Here is a 19,126-nt window from a genome sequence, read left to right as displayed (position 1 = left end):
CATACATACATACATACATACATACATACATACATACATACATACATACATACATACATACATACATACATACATACATACATACATACATACATACATACATACATACATACATACATACATACATACATACATACATACATACATACATACATACATACATACATACATACATACATACAGTTCTTCCTTCCTTCCTTCTATCCTCAATTCCTTCCTCCTTCCCTCCCTCTCTTCCTTCCTTCTGTCCTCCCTCCCTACTTTTTTTGGGTCAATCTTTTACATACTTTTGTTTGATATTATTTTTGCTTCATTTGCTGTTGTTACCCGTTTGTGTTCCTGTATTTAATGTAAAATCCTTTATTTATTTATATATATATATATATATATATATATATATATATATATATGGCCCTGCAACAGATAGCGTTTTATATTCAGTCACTTTAAGAGACATTGTTGCTCTGGGACAGTAGGCGATGAAACTAGGTTAGAGAAAGGAGGCGTTTCATAAATCAGGCGTTTCTTTTTTGAACCTTTGTACACCCAGAATGGGTTCACTCAGAGGGAGGATCCATTTTTCATCAACTCTGCTTTTTTTCTTTCGGTACTTTCTCAGCAGCTTAACTGAAGGTCTCGTGAGGCCTCCTCCCTCACATCTCATGTCTCTCAGTCACTTTCACTCAAAGTAGAAGATGAAACCTCAGCTACAGCCTGTACAGGCTTAGTTTTGAGTCCCCTCATGCTCTCCCTCTGGGGCTCCCTGTCGTCTCTGCTGCCAATAAAGACACGAGCAGCAAAAGTCTGAACTCTTCTGCTGTTTGTGCTTTCTCAGGAAAAAGAGGGAATCCAGTGGGAGGCAAAAGATGAAGACTTTGAGGACTTTGAGGAGGACAGCGAGGACAGAGTCATATCTGAGGTGGGTGTCCCCACGGGGGCAGAGGAGGAAGACGACGACCACATGGAGTTCTGCCGGGTGTGTAAAGACGGAGGAGAGCTGCTGTGCTGCGACACGTGCACGTCCTCCTACCACATTCACTGCCTGAACCCGCCGCTGCCCGAGATCCCCAACGGAGAGTGGCTGTGTCCTCGCTGCACGGTCAGTCGCTCCGAAGCTTCGTTTAGCTTCGCACTTTGTTCAGACGTCGGTGACTTCTGTGTTTTTATCTCTGCGACTTGGTTGGAGAGAGACGGTTCAAGTCTGATTTGCAATAATTCTCCCGCTCCAGTGCCCACATATCAAAGGGCGGGTGCAGAAGATCCTGCACTGGCGGTGGGGCGAGCCTCCGCTTCCCATTCCTGTCCCGCCTCCTCCTGACGCCCTCCCCGATGCCCCCCCGCCTCCCCCAATGAAGGGCAGAGCTGAGAGGGAGTTTTTCGTGAAGCTGACCAGCCAGTCGTACTGGCACTGCACCTGGATCACCGAGCTGCAGGTGAGACACCAAATGTTTAAAAACAGCAACAAAGGAAGAATGAAACGCATTAATTTGCTGTTTTATTTATTTATTTTTGCAGTTTAATACACAAATGATTATCCTCACCACGATAACAGTTTGTGAGAGAATCTTTAACTGTTTTATATGTATCAAGTTGTTTTTAAATAACAGTTTAATACAAAAAAATATTAATTTACATATTCTGAAGAAAAAGTTTGGATTGTATGGGAAATGCAAACCCCCCAAAAGTTAACAGCTGTTATCTTTAATCTTTAAATTTATTTAAGAATTTTCATCAATTTATGATCCACAGCAGGGGAACACATTTTGCATCCAGCAGCATATTAGGATTGGTCTAAAACTTTTGCACAGTACAATTCCAAGTGGAAAGACATCAGCAATAATCTAAGAGAAGCATCTATTGCTGTCCATCAGTTTCAGGAGGGTTAAAGTTCATTTACAAACAGTTTAAACTTCATCATTCTATAGAGAGAAATATTATCCAGAAGTTGAAATGAGTTAAAGACAGTTGTCAGTTTTCCTTCAAGTGAACGTCCCAAAATGTTCACCCCAAGGTCAGACCGTGCAATGCTCATAGAAGTCGCAATAAAAAAAAATAAAAAGCTCCATCTCAGACTCTGCAGGCCTCAGTTTGTAGGTTAAAGGTTAAAGTTCATGACAGGACAGTTAAAAGAAGACTGAGCATGTGTGGCTTGTTTGACAGGGTTACAATAGAAGACATTCTCTTTCTAGAAAAGAACGGCGGCATGAGTTGGGTTTGCACAGTTTCACCTGAATGCACCACAAGACTTACGGAACAATGCCTTCAGGACAGACCAAAGTAAAGATGTTTACCCATAATACACAGCAGCATGTTTGGAGAAACCCAAGCACAGCAAGTCAGCTGAACATAAGTGTTAAGCACGGTGGTGGAGGGCTGAAAGTGTGGGCTTGTTTTGCAGCCACAGTCGTGCTGCATCAGTTGTCCAGTCTAAGTCCAGACCTCAACCTGACTGAGATGCTCTTTTGGGACCTTAAAGAAGTTGTACAGAAACAAAATGTCTGCAAACCTCAATGAACTGAAGCAATGCTGTAAAGAAGAATGGGCCAAACTTCCTCCACAACCGTATGAGAGACTGATAACTACTGAGAGTTATTAATGCTAAAGAAGGTACATGAATCCTGGGCTGGAGGCAGTTTTCACACACAGCTTTTCCACTTTGGCTTCATTTTTGTTTCAGAAATAACAGACTGTTTTGTGTGTTTTTATACACTTAACTCTAGATATAAATAACTTAAAAACCTGGAAAAAGACCAGAATATTTCTTATAGCCTGACATGTAACACCTAAAACTAAAACAAGTGCACTGTCCTTTTCCCTTCACTGCATATCTTCAAAAATATGTAAAACCATCCCAGTGCCAGAAACGTCCTTACAGTTTTGGAGAAGTTCTGCTTCTTATTAACCACCTTCTCCATCCCTCAGTTGGAGATCTTCCACTCTGTGATGTACAGAAACTACCAGAGGAAGACCGACATGGACGAGCCCCCCAGCCTGGATTACGGTTCAGGTACAGAGGACGAGAACGGAGTGGGGAAGAGCGAGAAGAGGAGAGCCAAAGACCCGCAGTACGCCATGCTGGAGGACAAATACTACAAATACGGCATCAAGCCCGAGTGGATGATGATCCAGCGCATCATAAACCACAGGTATAAACGGCAGCGCGTTGGAACATGTTGGATTCAGGTTTCTGTACCGGCGCTCATTGTCCTGCACATGTCCCTCTGCCAGTGTGGACAAGAAGGGGACGTACCACTACCTGGTCAAGTGGAAAGACCTGACCTATGACCAGTGTACCTGGGAGAAAGACAACATGGACATCCCGGACTTTGAGCTCCACAAAACCAACTACTGGAGACACAGGTGGAACTGCAGGATCCAGCTACACATGCTCATGAAAATGTTCCTGCTTTAGCATTAACTGATAATTCTGCTGTTGTGACAGGGACGCCATCCTGAAGGAGGACATGGACAAACCCAGGAAGATGGCGAGTAAAGACGGTGAGGGCGAAGAAGAAGAGTCTCCTGCCTCACCCCTTACTGATGTAGGTGAACTGTAGTTTTATATCTGTAGCTGTTGTCGGAACTCATACTAAGGCCTGTCACGATAAACAATTAATCAATTAATCATATGATAAATCATTTCTTCGTGTCTCTCTCTTTCTACTGAAGACACTGGATGACAAAAAGCTCAACTCCGGTGCTCTTCACTGACCCCACCCTTTCTCTTTTCTCTTTAAAATTCATTTTAACCGTCCAAAATTGCGCTTTTGGATCGTTAAAAGCAGCTAAGCTGAGAAGCTAAGCTACGAGCTAAGCTAACAGGCCAACCTCGGGAAAAAACCTCTGTCTTGTCGAAGCTCCAAAAGTCACAGTTGAAACCCGTGCGTTCGTGTAAAAAGTTGTTTTTCTCTGCAAAAAGAAGCTGAGAACTTGTTTACTGACTTTTTTATTAAAAGCTTTGTGTGAAAAATGGTATGCTAACGAGCTCAAACCACATTGAGCGTCCGAGAAAAAAAAAGGAAAGAGACAGCCCATGTCACGTCAAGGGGCCTCCCTCCCACTGCTCGCTCCCTCACTAGCCATCCTTCGGTTCAAAGAGTCTCACACTGCCATCCAATGGTCAAAAAATGTACAACACTCAAAACAAATTAACCAACATTTCTTCTTAAATTTGACAATAATTTCTAATTATTGTCAAATTTCAAACAATATTATCGTTTATCGCAATAATTTCAGAGACAATTAATCGCCCTGCAAAATTTGTTATCGTGACAGGCCTACTCATACTTGTAGCTTTTAACTGACTGATTCTTCGCAGTTTACTTAAAGAATCATTAGCCATGCCGACGTATACTAAGACTAGCAGCGTTGTTACTCTTGACTCCGTCATCGTCTCGCACTGTGGGTGTCTTTCGAGGCAGGGGTGCCTTTTGTTCGGTTTGCGGGAGCTTCAACTTATTTGAGCCCAGCCCTAACCCCCTTTACTGACCACAGTCATTCACTGTAGTTTCATTTTCCTTGTCAAGATCTAGTAGATTGTAATTTGGATGCTCTGGTGATGATTTGATGGACTCCATTTTAGTTTTTATACATAAGACGGACACATTATGGTATCGTCCCTGTCCGTAAACTTTCTCTGTCCAGCCTATGACTTCTGATCTGCTCAAGACACATTAATAAATCTTAATACACACATGCATCATCACTAGACGGAGTGTCGCATACACTTTTCATCACTTCAGCTCCGAGGTCAAGGTGACAAATCAAGGTCAAATTATAGACGAGGTCTTTTCTTGTCCGGGCCTTTGCTATAGATTGCTTTATAATAGTTTGCTCATGGGTGTATAATGTGTGTAACTCTTGCTATTTGTTATTAAATAATGTACTCAACTTAAGTTCATTAACTTCTATAAATGAACTGAATTATTATGGGCTTTTTATGGACTTAAAACAAACATATGCATAAAATAATTGGCTTTATATGTTTGCTATCGGTTTCTCTGATTTATAAAAATCTGCATTCGAATGGACTTTCAGGAAACACTAATCGATCAAGCTTAACTTTTTATGATCCTTCTGTACTGCACATTATGCAGAAAGTCCGTTTTTATTCAAATGTTTTTTATAAGCTGTTGTTTTTTTTTGTTTTCTCCTCACATTTTCAGAAAACTGTCCACTTGTGATTCTGATCATAATTTTTTTTGAACCAGATGAATCTCACTGGGATCACAGGTCTCTTTGGTAATGGGAGGCCTGGGCCTGAAGGCAGCCCAACCTGCATGTTTTCTTTTATTATTTTAGATTTTGTCTTTTTGTTTTTTCTCCAGCTTACAATAAAATACGAGGAGCAGCCGGACTTTGTCACAGCGACGGGTGGCACGCTGCATCTGTACCAGCTGGAGGGCTTGAACTGGCTCCGGTTTTCCTGGGCTCAGGGCACTGACACCATTCTGGCCGATGAAATGGGCCTTGGCAAAACCATCCAGACCATCGTCTTTCTGTATTCACTTTTGAAAGAGGTACTGGGCTTGTTTCTCGTCTCACGAGGCCGGCTGAAAGCGCCGAGGTGTGAGTTGTTGTTCGTGTTTGTTCTTCTCAGGGTCACACTAAGGGTCCGTTCCTGGTCAGTGCGCCCCTCTCCACCATCATAAACTGGGAGAGGGAGTTTGAGATGTGGGCGCCTGACTTTTATGTGGTGACGTACACGGGAGACAAAGACAGTCGAGCCATCATCCGAGAGAACGAGTTCACGTTTGATGATTCGATCAAAGCAGGAAAGAAGGCCTTCAAACTGAGGGTAGGAGGCTCTTCTGGCCATAAACCTTTATAATACCGTGTTTTTCGGACTATAAGGCGCATTAAGCGAAACAAAACAGTCAAATAAGTTATTCAACTCATTCATAATAACCACATAAAATAGGTTGGAGGTCAGTAAGCACAGCCAGAATAAATACATAAAATGCACCGGGTTATAAGACTCACTGTTGATTTTTGAGAAAATTAAAGGATTTTAATTGCGCCTTATAGTCCGAAAAATACGGTAATAAAAAAAAAATTCAACCTTTTGTAGTAAAACACCTCACGCTTACTGCTCTGTTTTCCTTCCTGCAGCGAGAGGCTCCGATTAAATTCCACGTACTCCTGACCTCCTACGAGTTGGTGACCATTGATCAAACGGCGCTCAAGTCCATCGACTGGGCCTGCTTGGTGGTGGATGAGGCTCACCGACTGAAGAACAACCAGTCAAAGGTACCGCTGCTAGTCTCTAGGCCTTTGCACAGAATGTTGCATGATTTGGACACAAAGACACAACCCCCCCTTAAATTATATAATTATTCATAAATCACCAGTCGAGTCCCAGGATGATGGGACGTCAACATCGCGGAACCGGCTTGGAGTATACATTTGACGTGGAGCACTACACAGAATATGTCGTTTATCTCTGATTCTTAATCCTGCAGACCGTGGATCACTACATAGTACACTTTTGGGTCACAATGACGATTTACACTCACGCACACCAACTCGTTCAGCTCTGTGACTACCTCTCTTGGCAGCTCAGAGGCATTACAGTACAACCTGTATAACCTGCCTGGCTGCCTCCATCCCATCACCAAGATGGAAAGAAAGCGACTCAGGTTCAGCTCGTCCCTGTTGATGCTCATCTTCTCCCCCTGGTGGACAAATGTCGTAAATGAACCTCAATGAACCACAAATCTGTGCATTTTCAATTTTTTTGATCATTTATAGATTTTACGCAGAACAATAGACATAATAATGACATATTGTAAAAAATAAATTCTGATTTAAATTCTGATCATTCTGATCTTTGTGTCCTAATCCGTTATGTCAAAGTTTATCTGGTTGGGCTTTGTGTTTCTTGTGGTGCTTAATTTAGTGGAGACCACTGAGGCCAACACTGATACTGGAACACACACACAACATAAGGCTTAGGTGCACAAATGTCAAAATGCTAAACCAATTCATTTTTATGGATTTTAAACATTTTATGTGTGCTTTATAAGTGTATTTTAGGTGCAGGATCATTTTTTATCTTACTACCCTAGTTGTTTGGTACATCTCACACCATGGCCAGGTGTTCCTCCTCATCCTCCTCCCTGCTCTGCACCTTGCTCCTTGTCTCAGTGGCAGTTCTGCATCCTTTAGCCACCCACGACCTCACATAAGGGACCGGATTGAACTTGGTCAAAGGAGGTCCAACAATACTGAGAAAGTGCACATCAGATTCATCATGGGTGGAATCATCTGGTGCCAACTTAAAATGTCTATGAAGTGCAGGATAGTTGTTCCAAACAAAAACTGGAGACTACCCATATTGTGTTTAATATCTGACCGGTTTTGCACAATTGCATGTCTACACTGGATGCACACTCCCTCAGTTCCACATGGTTCTTGTTAGACGTGTTATAAATAGAAATGTCAATCAGTATTTTAAAATGATTGACTGACTCCATCTCTTTCACCACGTCATTTACCGTAAGCTCAAGTCTGTGGGCTGAGCATATGAAGGCAAACATCCTGAAGTCTGCTCGCAACACCACTTCTCCATCCAACATATCACACGCACCATCCAATGAGAGGTTTAGACAAAAACTCCAGATTATGCACAATACCATCTGCAGATAAATGATCCAGTTCAACCAGTTCAGTAAATATGTTACTTGATTTGTCCATATCTGCTAGCTGTGTTCTTATGTATATAACAAGTGCACTGTTCTTATTTCAACTAGTGGACTCGTCCAGCAAGAGGCTAAGTTTTAGTTTCACACTCCACAATTCAGTCAATGTTTTCTTTTCATTTCTACTGAAACGTGTTTCTGTATGTTCGAACATGCAACATTAGAATGCAGTACTCTGCCCATATCAAGTCCGTTTAATTCCTGACAATCAATTTCTCTTTCAAATCCACGTGCTGGCCTCTATATGCCGTGCGAAAGATCCCACTCATATTGGCTCTTTGTTCACACTGAGCACTGACTGTAAATATAACCTGTCCCTAAGCGTCTTCAACTTTTATAAGTATGTTTTTTGCTGTAAAGTGACTCCTGGTCCGAGCATGTTCAAATATTTATTTACAAAGTGCTCGTTGCTGCTTTATGTCAGAGACGGATGAAGTTATTAAACACGACACCCTTTCTTTAGCCAGTTTCATTCCACCAGTCTTCTCCAGACTGCCTTATTGTAGAGCAACACAAACCAGATTTTTCCATTTTTCCTGTGGGAGGAAACCGGAGTACGAGAAGCCTTTTTTGTAAAAAAAAGTAAATGGGACTTTCTTTTCGACGTTTTGATCGCTCTTATTTTGACAAATTGGCACCGTTGGTTTGACATGTGACGTACGTAACGTGATTACCCAGCAAACATTTCTCTCGTTGTATTTTTAATAAATAATCAAAATTTTATTAATGACCCACTTAAACTGTAAAACTGATTTGCAAATTAGTTGTACTGTTTTATTATATTTTTGTTTTTTTATAAATTGCCCATGATTTCGAACTTTTGGGGCGAAGCTGTTTTAAGGGCAGAAGCGGAGATGCTTACTTGAAGGTGCAGCTTGTGTTTGATATTAAGAAGCTCGTAAGTGGCTGTTGTGTTTAAAATGAGTGTTTATGTAATTATTTTCAGCTTACATATCCAATATAAGTTTTATTTGTTCATGGCAGTCATATTTGTTCATAACATTATTATTAGTAAGCCTGAGAGTTACCGGATCCAATCAAACGATTACCGGAACGCTCCCTGTCAAAATAAAGAGTTCCCGGATCCTGTTCTGGCAGGATCCGGCTCAAATCAAACCCTGGCTTCTTGTCTCTGTTTGCAGTTTTTCCGGCGGCTGAACGACTACAAGATCGACTACAAGCTGCTGCTGACAGGAACTCCTCTGCAGAACAACCTGGAGGAGCTGTTCCATTTGCTCAACTTTCTCACACCCAATCGTTTTAAGTATGACAGATTCTTATTATCATCAAAGATCAGATCATGTAGTTTGGTTCAAAACACCACATTTATTATTTGGATAAAGACGCATTTTTCCTATTTTTGTACGCCGGTTGAAAGCAGGACGTATTATGGTTTCTGTTTGTAAACTTTCTCTTGTCTCGCCCGTAACTTCTGATCTGCTCAAAATAATTTAATGAATCTTCATACACTTATTATCATCGCTAGACAGAGTGTCACGTACACTTCAAGGTCAGCTTCAAGGTCAAGATCACAAATCAAAGTCAAATGTTATATAAGGTATTTGTCCTGTCCATTGCTACAGATCACTGTATAGTAGTTTATCAAGGGGCATATAATGTGTTGCTTGCGGCACTCTTCTTTTTATTTTAATCCTTGCTCTCTTTCTTTGTGCAGTAACCTTGAGGGCTTCCTGGAAGAGTTTGCCGACATCTCCAAGGAGGACCAGATCAAGAAGCTCCACGACCTGCTGGGCCCTCACATGCTGCGGAGACTCAAAGCCGACGTCTTTAAGAACATGCCCTCCAAGACGGAGCTGATTGTCAGAGTGGAGCTGAGCCCCATGCAGAAGTACGACACTAATAAATACAGATCAACATGAAGGGAACGGCTGAACGTTCTCCAGACAGATACCTGCGTTTATTTGTAACCTTCATTCAAAGGAGTTGAACTGAATCACTGCAGCCGGCGGTGGGCACAGTTTCGCTAACTTTCCTTTTAGCAGATTAGCGTTTTTGCTAACTTTGAAAACCTTTAGTGGAATTAGCTTCCGCTAAATTTAAATCCAGTAAACTCAAGTCCGCTAATTTTTCAAAAGACAGTTTTCCACATTAAAAGCATACAGGAGAACAGATTTACACAGATAAAATGCCAAATCAAACCACAGAACAGGAAAATAACATAAAACATTTTCACACTCAGAAACATTGCACAAATAATTTCTAACCAGCATGCTTTGCAACGCTCACACCGTCTCTGGGACGTGACTCTCTCACACATTTCACACATCTTTACTTTAATCCAAACAGATTTATTGTGGAGAGAATATTGATTATGACGCACAACAACTCTGAAGTTAGTTTATAAAAGTAGTTAACTACAAAGAGAATCACTAAAGTGATTTGATTCATTACAGTAAATGTCACGAGGGAGACGTCCAACACACATTGAATGCATCACTCTGATTCAGCACTACAGAGTTCTGCTCCGCCTCCTTGGTTCCGATGGACTGGATTAATTTCTGAAAGCTCACCTTTGCACAGGACATGGATGCTTTACTTGTTATTCATGAACCGTTTTGAGTTGTGTTCACTCACAACGTTGTCACATTACAGACAGTCTTACAGTGTCAGCGACAGCAGTGTATTATAACAGTTAGCACTTTAGCATTAGCTTCCACCAATTGTTTTTATCAGTTTAGCGTTAGTTTTGCTAACAAAAAAAATAGCTTTGCTAACGTTTTGGTTAGCTGTGCCCACCACTGACTGCAGCCTTTGTTTTATTCATTTAATATCATTGATTTTATGCTTTTATTTTTAACAGGAAGTACTACAAGCTGATTCTGACCAAGAACTTTGAAGCGCTCAACTCGAAAGGTGGAGGAAACCAGGTCTCTCTACTCAACATCATGATGGACCTGAAGAAGTGCTGCAACCACCCTTACCTCTTTCCCGTCGCCTCCATGGTGAGTGCAGATGAACACATGAATACAGAAACACTAAGACTGAAGGAAATCATATTTTATAAACACAGATAAAGCTGTTGTTATAATTTAATTTTAAAAAGTTTCAGTACAGTCCTGATCGGTTCTACACCTTGTGTGGTTCTGCTCAATTTAAAATTAAGCACAGATATAAAAGAGATGATTGAAGATTAAACGTGGATGTTTTTATATAGTTGTTATGGCACAAGTAAAGTCTTTACTTCTCGTTTAGTCCAAGGCATTTTATCAAGTTCTAGTTAATTTTATTGTCATTCGCATCACATGTGGTACATGAGGTGGAACGAAATTATGTACATAGTGTCCCATTTACACTGCAAAATAGCAAAAATATAACGTATAAAAAGAAATAATAAAGAAGGATTCAAGATATACACTAAGATATACGCTAAACGAACGCCAAACGATACGCTAAAATATCTCAGATATACGCTAAACACTAATAATGTAAAACAATACAGCGTAAAACAACAGCAGCCCGAACATGAGTCTTTGGTGAGCAGATAGGTATGAATGAGTACAGCAGCATAAGATAATCCAGCACCGATAAGTCACATATCACCAATTAAAGTGGCATTACAGTGATTTTTTTTTTCCTTACAGTAAATTATCCTGATTAAGGATTTTTGAGTCTAACAGCTTCAGGGTAGAAGCTGTTCCTCAGGCTAGTGGTTCTGCACTTAATGCTCCTCAACCTCCTGCGTGAGGGAAGCGGGGCAAATGGTTTGTGTGCTGGGTGAGTGTGGTTCTTCGTGATGCAGGTGGCCCTCTTCCTTCATCTAGAGGTGTAGATGTCTGTGATGGTGGGGAGACTGACTCCAACAGACTTCTGTGCAGCCTTCACCACTTTCTGCAGAGCTTTTCTTTCTGCAGCTGTGCAGCCTTCATGCCACACGTTGATGCTGATGATGTCATTTGTAACAAATTTTCCCTCTTTTTTTTATTTTTTAGCTCGCAGTTTGTATTTCCATGTTCAAATGTGATCTGTTGTTGCCTGTTTTGTGCATTTCATTATAAAGTTTGTGTCTTTTGGGTCAGTTCTTGATGCTTATTTTAACAAGTGTCCGTGTCGGTCGACTTGCTTTTCAAATCATGAAATGCTGAAAGTGTGGATCTGATGAGAAAGGAAGCTTTTTCCTTTTTGCCACGTTACTCTGCATGTCGTTTAGTTTTCGTCCCACACAACAGAACAGGGCAGAACACTTGTTCTTTTCTCCTAAAATAAAACCATCAGCTTTCTAACGTAGATTATGGAACAGTCAGCTAAAGAAAAAACAGCCTCTGGAATGGGAAACTTTATCCCATGTTTAAGTGAACAAGTGGCTTCAGTGTCCGTCAACAAGCTGTTCATGGTGAATTATGTCCAAAATGTCCTCTAAAACAGTTGCTTTAGAGAGAGAACAGTTTGAGTCTGGTTGGCTCGTTCAGTCATCATTTGAAGCACAGATTAATCCGCCGGCGTTGACTTTGGGTTGTTACTTGTGTTTTTGTAGGAAGCCCAGAAAACGCCCAGCGGTGCGTACGAAGGGTCGGCGCTAACAAAAGCCTCAGGGAAGCTGACGCTGCTGCAGAAGATGCTGAGGAAACTGAAGGAGCAGGGACACCGAGTGCTGGTCTTCTCTCAGGTACGCACGTAACAAACACATGTTCGTTACGTCACGACACCTTCAGAACACGCTGCTGTTCCAGCTGACGTCGTTCAACTAGCATGCGTTGATGTCCTCTGTTTCAGATGACAAAAATGCTGGATCTACTGGAAGACTTTCTGGATTATGAAGGCTACAAGTACGAGAGAATCGATGGGGGCATCACAGGAGCTCTGAGGCAAGAGGCCATCGATCGATTCAACGGTGAGGACTGCAGTCGATTCATCGTACACTCGTTCCTTTAGCTGATAGAAGTTTAAAAAGATGTGCATCACAATAAAACCTCTGCAGTGTTATTGTGTAGCTTTTTTATTTTTGGCTATTATGCCTGTACCAGTAATGTCCAAACATTTTTGACACAAAACCAAAATGATTACGCTAAGAACACGCAGGCCACAAACATTAGAATTTTTAATCAACAACAAAAATCTAAACATGAACAAATTTTAATGAAAGGACAAATTATACTAGTTTTGGTGGAAGAGGACTTCTAATTATTACGTAAAAAGCCTTGTAAACATTTACCTTTATAATAAAAAAGCATTCTTTTTATTTTTTATTTGTTGGTTCTATTGTTTTGCGTTTTCTTCTGCTTGGAAAGCACACTTTAGTTGATTCTCATGATGACCAAAAGAATAATTTGTCATTCTTCAAAAAAGAGGTTGTATGACTTGGCAGTGGACTCTTGAAGTGAAAAGTTTGTTGGCTCAGTTCAAATTCCTCCTGAGAAGTTTTTGAAAATGTTCTGGACCCACATGACCATAGATGACCCGTCCTAAAAGAATGTTGAAATCACTGAAAAGTGTCAATTTGAAGGGACGCTAATAAAAAGATTGGCCTGTACATTAATTCTACCCACTCCATATTCCCTTACCCAAGTCCAATTTCCCTTTATTGATTATTGTCAAGTATTAATGCTAGTGGGGGAGTGGTGGCACAGACGTTGGAGAAGGTGTTCCTGTGGTCGGAAAGTTGTCAGTTCAACTCCCTGCACTGACAACATCAACAACGTGGGTGGGATAGGTGAAACACAACCACACCTGCCTCCACCCTCATTTGCCCCACTCTGGGCCCTTGAGCAAGGCCCTTATCCACCACCATCTGCCCCTCCAGGTGCTTTAAATAGCAGCACTCTGCTCCACACAGAGGGCTGTGCTAGCTCGGTGATCTGTGATTGCATCAGGAAGGGCATCCGGCGTAAAAAATATTTATGTTGTGATGTATATATTATTATATCAGAATGATTTATTTATACCAAAAGGCGGGTGATCATGTAAGTCTTTGTACTGTTAGTAAAATATCTCACGATCCACTGGACTGATCTTAATGAAATTCAAAGCTTTTATTGGACGTTCATCTACAACTGAATAACTTTCTTAGTAAAGACGGATGCCACGGCTAATTAGCCTTAGCCAACATGAACATGGCCGTAAGCCAGTCAGCTTTACAGATGTTGAGCTGATGTGTGGTGTGGTAGTAGCTGAGAGTCAGCCTCAACTCAAGATTTGACCAACGTTGTTCTTTTCAAAATAAAATCCTTTCAAATGTTGCATTCCTTCAAGAATTGCTGGGTTTTAATGTCTTTCTCGGTTTTTGTCCTCTCCCCGCGGACATCTTCTGTCCTCGTCTGCAGCTCCCGGAGCTGGTCAGTTTTGCTTCCTGCTCTCCACCCGGGCGGGTGGTTTAGGCATCAACCTGGCCACGGCGGACACCGTCGTCATCTTCGACTCAGACTGGAACCCTCACAACGACATACAGGTGCAGTTCACACCTTCAGGGGAGGAATTATAACCTTCTCTCTAAACTCTCCTAAATCGAACCGTGTCTGTGCGCAGGCGTTCAGCAGAGCTCACCGCATCGGGCAGGCCAACAAGGTGATGATCTACCGCTTTGTGACGCGAGCCAGCGTGGAGGAGCGAATCACTCAAGTGGCCAAGAGGAAGATGATGCTGACTCACCTGGTGGTGAGGCCCGGTTTGGGCTCCAAAGCCGGCTCCATGACCAAACAGGAGCTGGACGATATCCTCAAGTTCGGGACAGAAGAGCTCTTCAAGGACGAGGGAGAAGGTGACGACGCACCACATGTGATGAATGCACGGGTTAAAGTTCTCCGACGGATTTCTGTCATTGTAAAAATGAGGAGGGGGAAAAAACGTGTGTTCCAGTCTAATGATAATACTGGGATTAAACTGACACTGGTTTCAACCATTAAATAGAACCAGAGTCAAAGTTTGATCCAATCAGAGCAGAGTGGCTCGTGCTGTCTGGGTCACGGTGGGTGTGAGCAGCGCTCACCTGCAGCAAACTAAGGAGGACAATTCATGGCCTTCATGAAGGTGATAATTTATAATAAATTATTAAACGTGTGTTCACATGAAATCAGTTCACTACAGCTGGAAGAAATACCACAACTGTTACACCGTCACCTCCTCCTCACTCACCACGCCTTGACCTCCTTGGGACTTTTGTATCTAAAACCCAACTTGTTATTAAACGTTAATGTTTTCTAGCGTCGTCATCATCATCATACAGACATGTGCAACCTGCGCACGTGACCACTCCGGCTCAGACAGACAAACAAACGTGCATCAACGTGGGAGCGCGCAGCCTGTTGAGTTTCTCTCACAGCGAGAGAGGCAGTTTCTGCTGCTTGAGTTTTTCTAAAATAGAGTTTTAAAGCTAAAAGATGAATATTTATGCTCCAGATTATAACAAAGGTGTGCGTCTCTGTTAGCTTTAATTTTTGACCTTAAAGTCACAAAGTTCTCTCTGAGAGAGAGTCAGTTTCAGGTGTTTGTAGTTTATCATAAATATCTAAATAAATTCAGTTCTACACGGTGTTTCAGCATTAACATGGTGCTGTGTCTGTTTGGATGAGCTAAACTTGGTTATATTTATAAACAGACTGATAAATGTAGTTTAATAAATGATCAACTATGAAAAGTAAATAATATTAAATGACTACATGAGCTGAAATCCTGTAAATAATCCCTTTGAATGAAATCATTTTAGGGAAGAAGTCTGGGGGGAAAAGTAAATTTATACTCTACAGAAGACTTCTTGTGCTATAATTATTTTAAATATACAGTATATAAGATAACCCTCAAATGAAAACTTGGAAATTACATCAAAGTAAACTACAGGAAAGTTGTTCTAAACCCGTCCCTTTAGAATGATCTCAGTCCTGATGCTGCTTCTTTAAAGAACATACTGTGTACTTTTACTAAGATCATGTCCACTCTACACTCGGTGATTGGGTGACCTCTTTAAGTGTAAAAAAATTCAGTCAAAATATATTTTTTATGCTTTAATCTCTGAATGTTTTCCAGAGGAAAGCTTCGTCAGCTTCTCTTCTTGAATCAAAGAAACATTTATTTATTTTTTGTGTTGAATTATCATGAAAGAAGAGGTTAAACTCTTTTCCGCTCCTTCGACAGGCATGAAGAACAATTCAGGGGATAAAGTGGAGGACGAGGGCAACGTCATTCACTACGACAGCACCGCCATCGAGAGGCTGCTGGACCGGAGTCAAGACGCCACGGACGACACGGACGTCCAGAACATGAACGAGTACCTCAGCTCCTTTAAAGTGGCTCAGTACATGGTCCGAGAGGAGGACAAGGTGAGGAGCAGGAACAAGATTTGTACAGAAGCCATTCATAACTTTCTGGGTGTCAGATTTGATTGGGCCATTATTGATTGGACCCAACAGGAAGTAGGAATGTATCATCTAAAACTAGGGAAACTGCATTTCCTGCCAAATGCAGTATATTTATTGCTGAAAGCTGCTGAAGAAGCTGAAACCAGCTGAAAAGGTTTCATGTCTGAACTGTTAACGCGAGTTGAATCTGAACAGCTGACATTTGCTGAAAGCAGGAAAAGAAAAGTGGAAAGTAGTAGAAAAACAGAAGAAACGTGTAGAAAATGCTGAATAAACAGGTGAAAAGATTAGAAAACTTCTCAAATTAGCAAAAAAAAAAAAAAAAACTAAACTAAAATGACCAGAAAAAACTGAAGTTAGTAAAAACAAGCTAAAAAAATGACAATTTAAAAAGTGAAATTAGCATTAATTGGCTGAAAGGAGCATATAAAGTTGAGTCACAGTAGTCCCTCGATTATCGTGGGGGTTACGTTCCAGATACCCCTGTGATAGATGAAAAACTGCAAAGTAGGAACACTATATTTATTTTAGTATTTATATATTTTAAAACTTTATAAACCCTTCCCACACTCTTGCAATGTTCTAAACTCTTAAATCTACATAATTTTAACAACATACATATATGTATTGCACAGTACTGCAAAATTTTACTCACCAGCTCTGCAGACCAGCAGCTTGGTTCTGATTCTGCAGACCTACCCTGCAGCGACGAGCCCACCGCCCTGTCCAGGTTGAGGTGCACGTGGATAATTGAGCTTCAGGATTATTTGCAACTTTCCTGCCAGTTCTGTGAGCTTAAGAGATAGCATAGATTTGCGTTGCAAAACTTTCCCTCCATTTCGGCGGAAAGCAGCAGCCGGAAGCACTGTTGGCTTCTGGGTAGTGTAGTTCTTTTGAATAGCGTTACAGTATAGGCTTATTGAAAGAAAACTACAAAATGGCAGCACCTGTCCGAAGTTTTTAATTTTTTTGGTTAACTTTTACCTCGTACCCTCCCAATCACATGAGTAATATTAAAGTTGACAATGACAATAAAGTTGAAAAACCACGAAAGAGCGAGTCCTCGAAAGTGAACCGCGAAGCAGCGAGTATTAAAAGAAGCACTAAAGGCTGAAATTAGCAAAGATAGCAGAGAAAAAACTAAGAAAAATATCTATAAAGTAGAAAAAGCTGAATTTAGCTGAAAGAAGCAGAAAAATAACAGAATAACTGAAAAGAGCAGAAAGAAGCTGAACCATAACCGAAGCTGAACTGAGCAATCAAGGTTTTTAAACGGCACAAAGAGTTAGAAGGATGTGGAGAGAGCTCCATTCATTTTACTGACTGTGAAACAAATAAAGATTCTTGAACTTGATAAAAGTCACTAAATCATCATGGTCCAACTTGTGTGAGTTCCAGATTGAGGAGATCGAGCGCGAGATCATCAAACAGGAGGAGAACGTGGACCCGGACTACTGGGAGAAACTGCTGCGGCACCATTACGAGCAGCAGCAGGAGGACCTGGCCAGCAAACTGGGTAAAGGCAAGAGGAACCGTAAGCCCGTCAACTACAACGACGCTGCGCAGGAAGACCAAGGTAGGAACCAGGTTTGGACTTGGGGTGGGGGGGGGGGGGGGGGGCTCAGCTGTCTCCTCTGTACTTTTTGAAGTCACGTCATCCTGAAAACCAACAACCTGATTCTGAAAACGTTGGTAAAATATAAATTAAAACAGAATGCAATGGTTTTTAAATCTCATCAACTTATATTTTATTCCCAATGGAACATTGTAAACAAATCAAAGGTTCAAACTAAGAAACTGTTCCTTTTTTTAACACTTCTTGTAGGATTCTAGCTGATCAATGCTCCTGGGCCATCTTTGATGGAAGGGAACATCTGCTATTCTAAAATCTAGATATCCTTTGCTGCATTGATGGTGCCTTTTCAGATGTGCTGCTCATGCCAGAGTCACTAATACACCCCTATACCATCAGAGAGGCAGGCTTTTGAATTGTGGGGGTTAATGCAGGCCCCAAAGAGCATCCAATGTTAACTTTTAGTCTTGTCCTTTAAGCTCAGAAATTTTTCCAGATTCTTGTAACGTTATGTTGAAGATGAACTGTGAATTGGGGGTGGGCAACATTTAGTTTTCAGAAGGCTGAATAGAGTTACTTAAAGCAATCAAAGGGCTGCACTTTGAATTGGAAAATCCATTTTTTAAAGATAAATAATCTAGAAGACATTTCCAGGCTTTTTTTTCTTATTCTTGTTGTAGCATAGTTAGCATACTTGGTAAAAATATGTCTACCCAGAGCTTAATTTGAGCCGGATCCTGCCAGAACAGAATCCAGGAACTCTTTTATTTTGATAGGGTGAGTTCCAGTAACTGTTTGCTTGGATCTGGTAAGTCTCAGGCTTACTAATTGTAAAGTTATGAACAAATATGACTGCCTTGAATAAATAAAACTTATATTGGATATGTAAACTGAAAATAATTACATAAACACTCATTTTAAACACAACAGCCACTCACGACTTCTTAATATCACATACGAGCTGCCCCTTCAAGTTGCATTTTCACTTCTACCCTTTAAAAAAATCTCCGCCCCTAAAAGAGTGCCGGTGGTGAGTGCCGAGCTAATCAGGCAGTCGTACTCGGGCACGAGCCTACACACAGCCGCCATGAACAGACAGAGGAGTAGGAATGTACCGATCCACTTTTTTTTTTTTTTTCACTTCGGATCCGATACCGATATCTATCTATTTATTTATTTATTTGTTTATTTTTATTTATTTATTTATTTTTTATTTATTTATTTTTATTATTTTTTTTTTTACGCCTGCCGATACCGATCCGATATCGAGCTAACAAAAATGGCTAAATCATGTCATCTGGACCCGTTTCTGAAACAGGTTCAAATGACATGATTTAGCCATTTTTGTTGTCTACCTGGATGTTTGAGCTTACAAACCCAGTGCTGAATTAACTTAAAACATTTGTTTTTGTTAAATGCAGACATGAATGTACTGAATTACAAATTTATTGAAAACTCTGCACCATAACAGCACTTAAACACACCAAGAGCTTCCCAAGCTCAGTCAAACATGTAAAAACAACACAACTTTAATTTGTTCAGTCAGT

The 19,126-nt window shown here is 41.0% G+C and overlaps 1 protein-coding gene across 1 annotated transcript in view; it reads left to right on the top strand.

Moving 5' to 3' along the window:
• The window catches only part of chd3 (chromodomain helicase DNA binding protein 3), a 45,701-nt gene that overhangs the window by 18,993 nt on the left and 7,582 nt on the right, over nucleotides 1–19,126 (top strand). Inside the window, exons 9-25 of the mRNA XM_037676491.1 lie at nucleotides 836–1,099; nucleotides 1,230–1,433; nucleotides 2,923–3,146; nucleotides 3,229–3,360; nucleotides 3,443–3,542; nucleotides 5,328–5,519; nucleotides 5,600–5,797; nucleotides 6,112–6,249; nucleotides 8,843–8,964; nucleotides 9,376–9,549; nucleotides 10,522–10,663; nucleotides 12,193–12,324; nucleotides 12,432–12,549; nucleotides 13,979–14,103; nucleotides 14,181–14,412; nucleotides 15,783–15,967; nucleotides 17,405–17,582. Of these exons, the coding sequence (XP_037532419.1) occupies nucleotides 836–1,099; nucleotides 1,230–1,433; nucleotides 2,923–3,146; nucleotides 3,229–3,360; nucleotides 3,443–3,542; nucleotides 5,328–5,519; nucleotides 5,600–5,797; nucleotides 6,112–6,249; nucleotides 8,843–8,964; nucleotides 9,376–9,549; nucleotides 10,522–10,663; nucleotides 12,193–12,324; nucleotides 12,432–12,549; nucleotides 13,979–14,103; nucleotides 14,181–14,412; nucleotides 15,783–15,967; nucleotides 17,405–17,582 (2,860 nt within the window). The remainder of the gene's footprint in view (nucleotides 1–835; nucleotides 1,100–1,229; nucleotides 1,434–2,922; nucleotides 3,147–3,228; nucleotides 3,361–3,442; nucleotides 3,543–5,327; nucleotides 5,520–5,599; nucleotides 5,798–6,111; nucleotides 6,250–8,842; nucleotides 8,965–9,375; nucleotides 9,550–10,521; nucleotides 10,664–12,192; nucleotides 12,325–12,431; nucleotides 12,550–13,978; nucleotides 14,104–14,180; nucleotides 14,413–15,782; nucleotides 15,968–17,404; nucleotides 17,583–19,126) is intronic.

This window comes from Nematolebias whitei, chromosome 1 (genome assembly GCF_014905685.2).
Source record: "Nematolebias whitei isolate Nwh7 chromosome 1, NemWhi1, whole genome shotgun sequence".
Classification (NCBI taxonomy): domain Eukaryota; kingdom Metazoa; phylum Chordata; class Actinopteri; order Cyprinodontiformes; family Rivulidae; genus Nematolebias; species Nematolebias whitei.
This window is presented reverse-complemented; position numbering and strand designations above follow the sequence as displayed.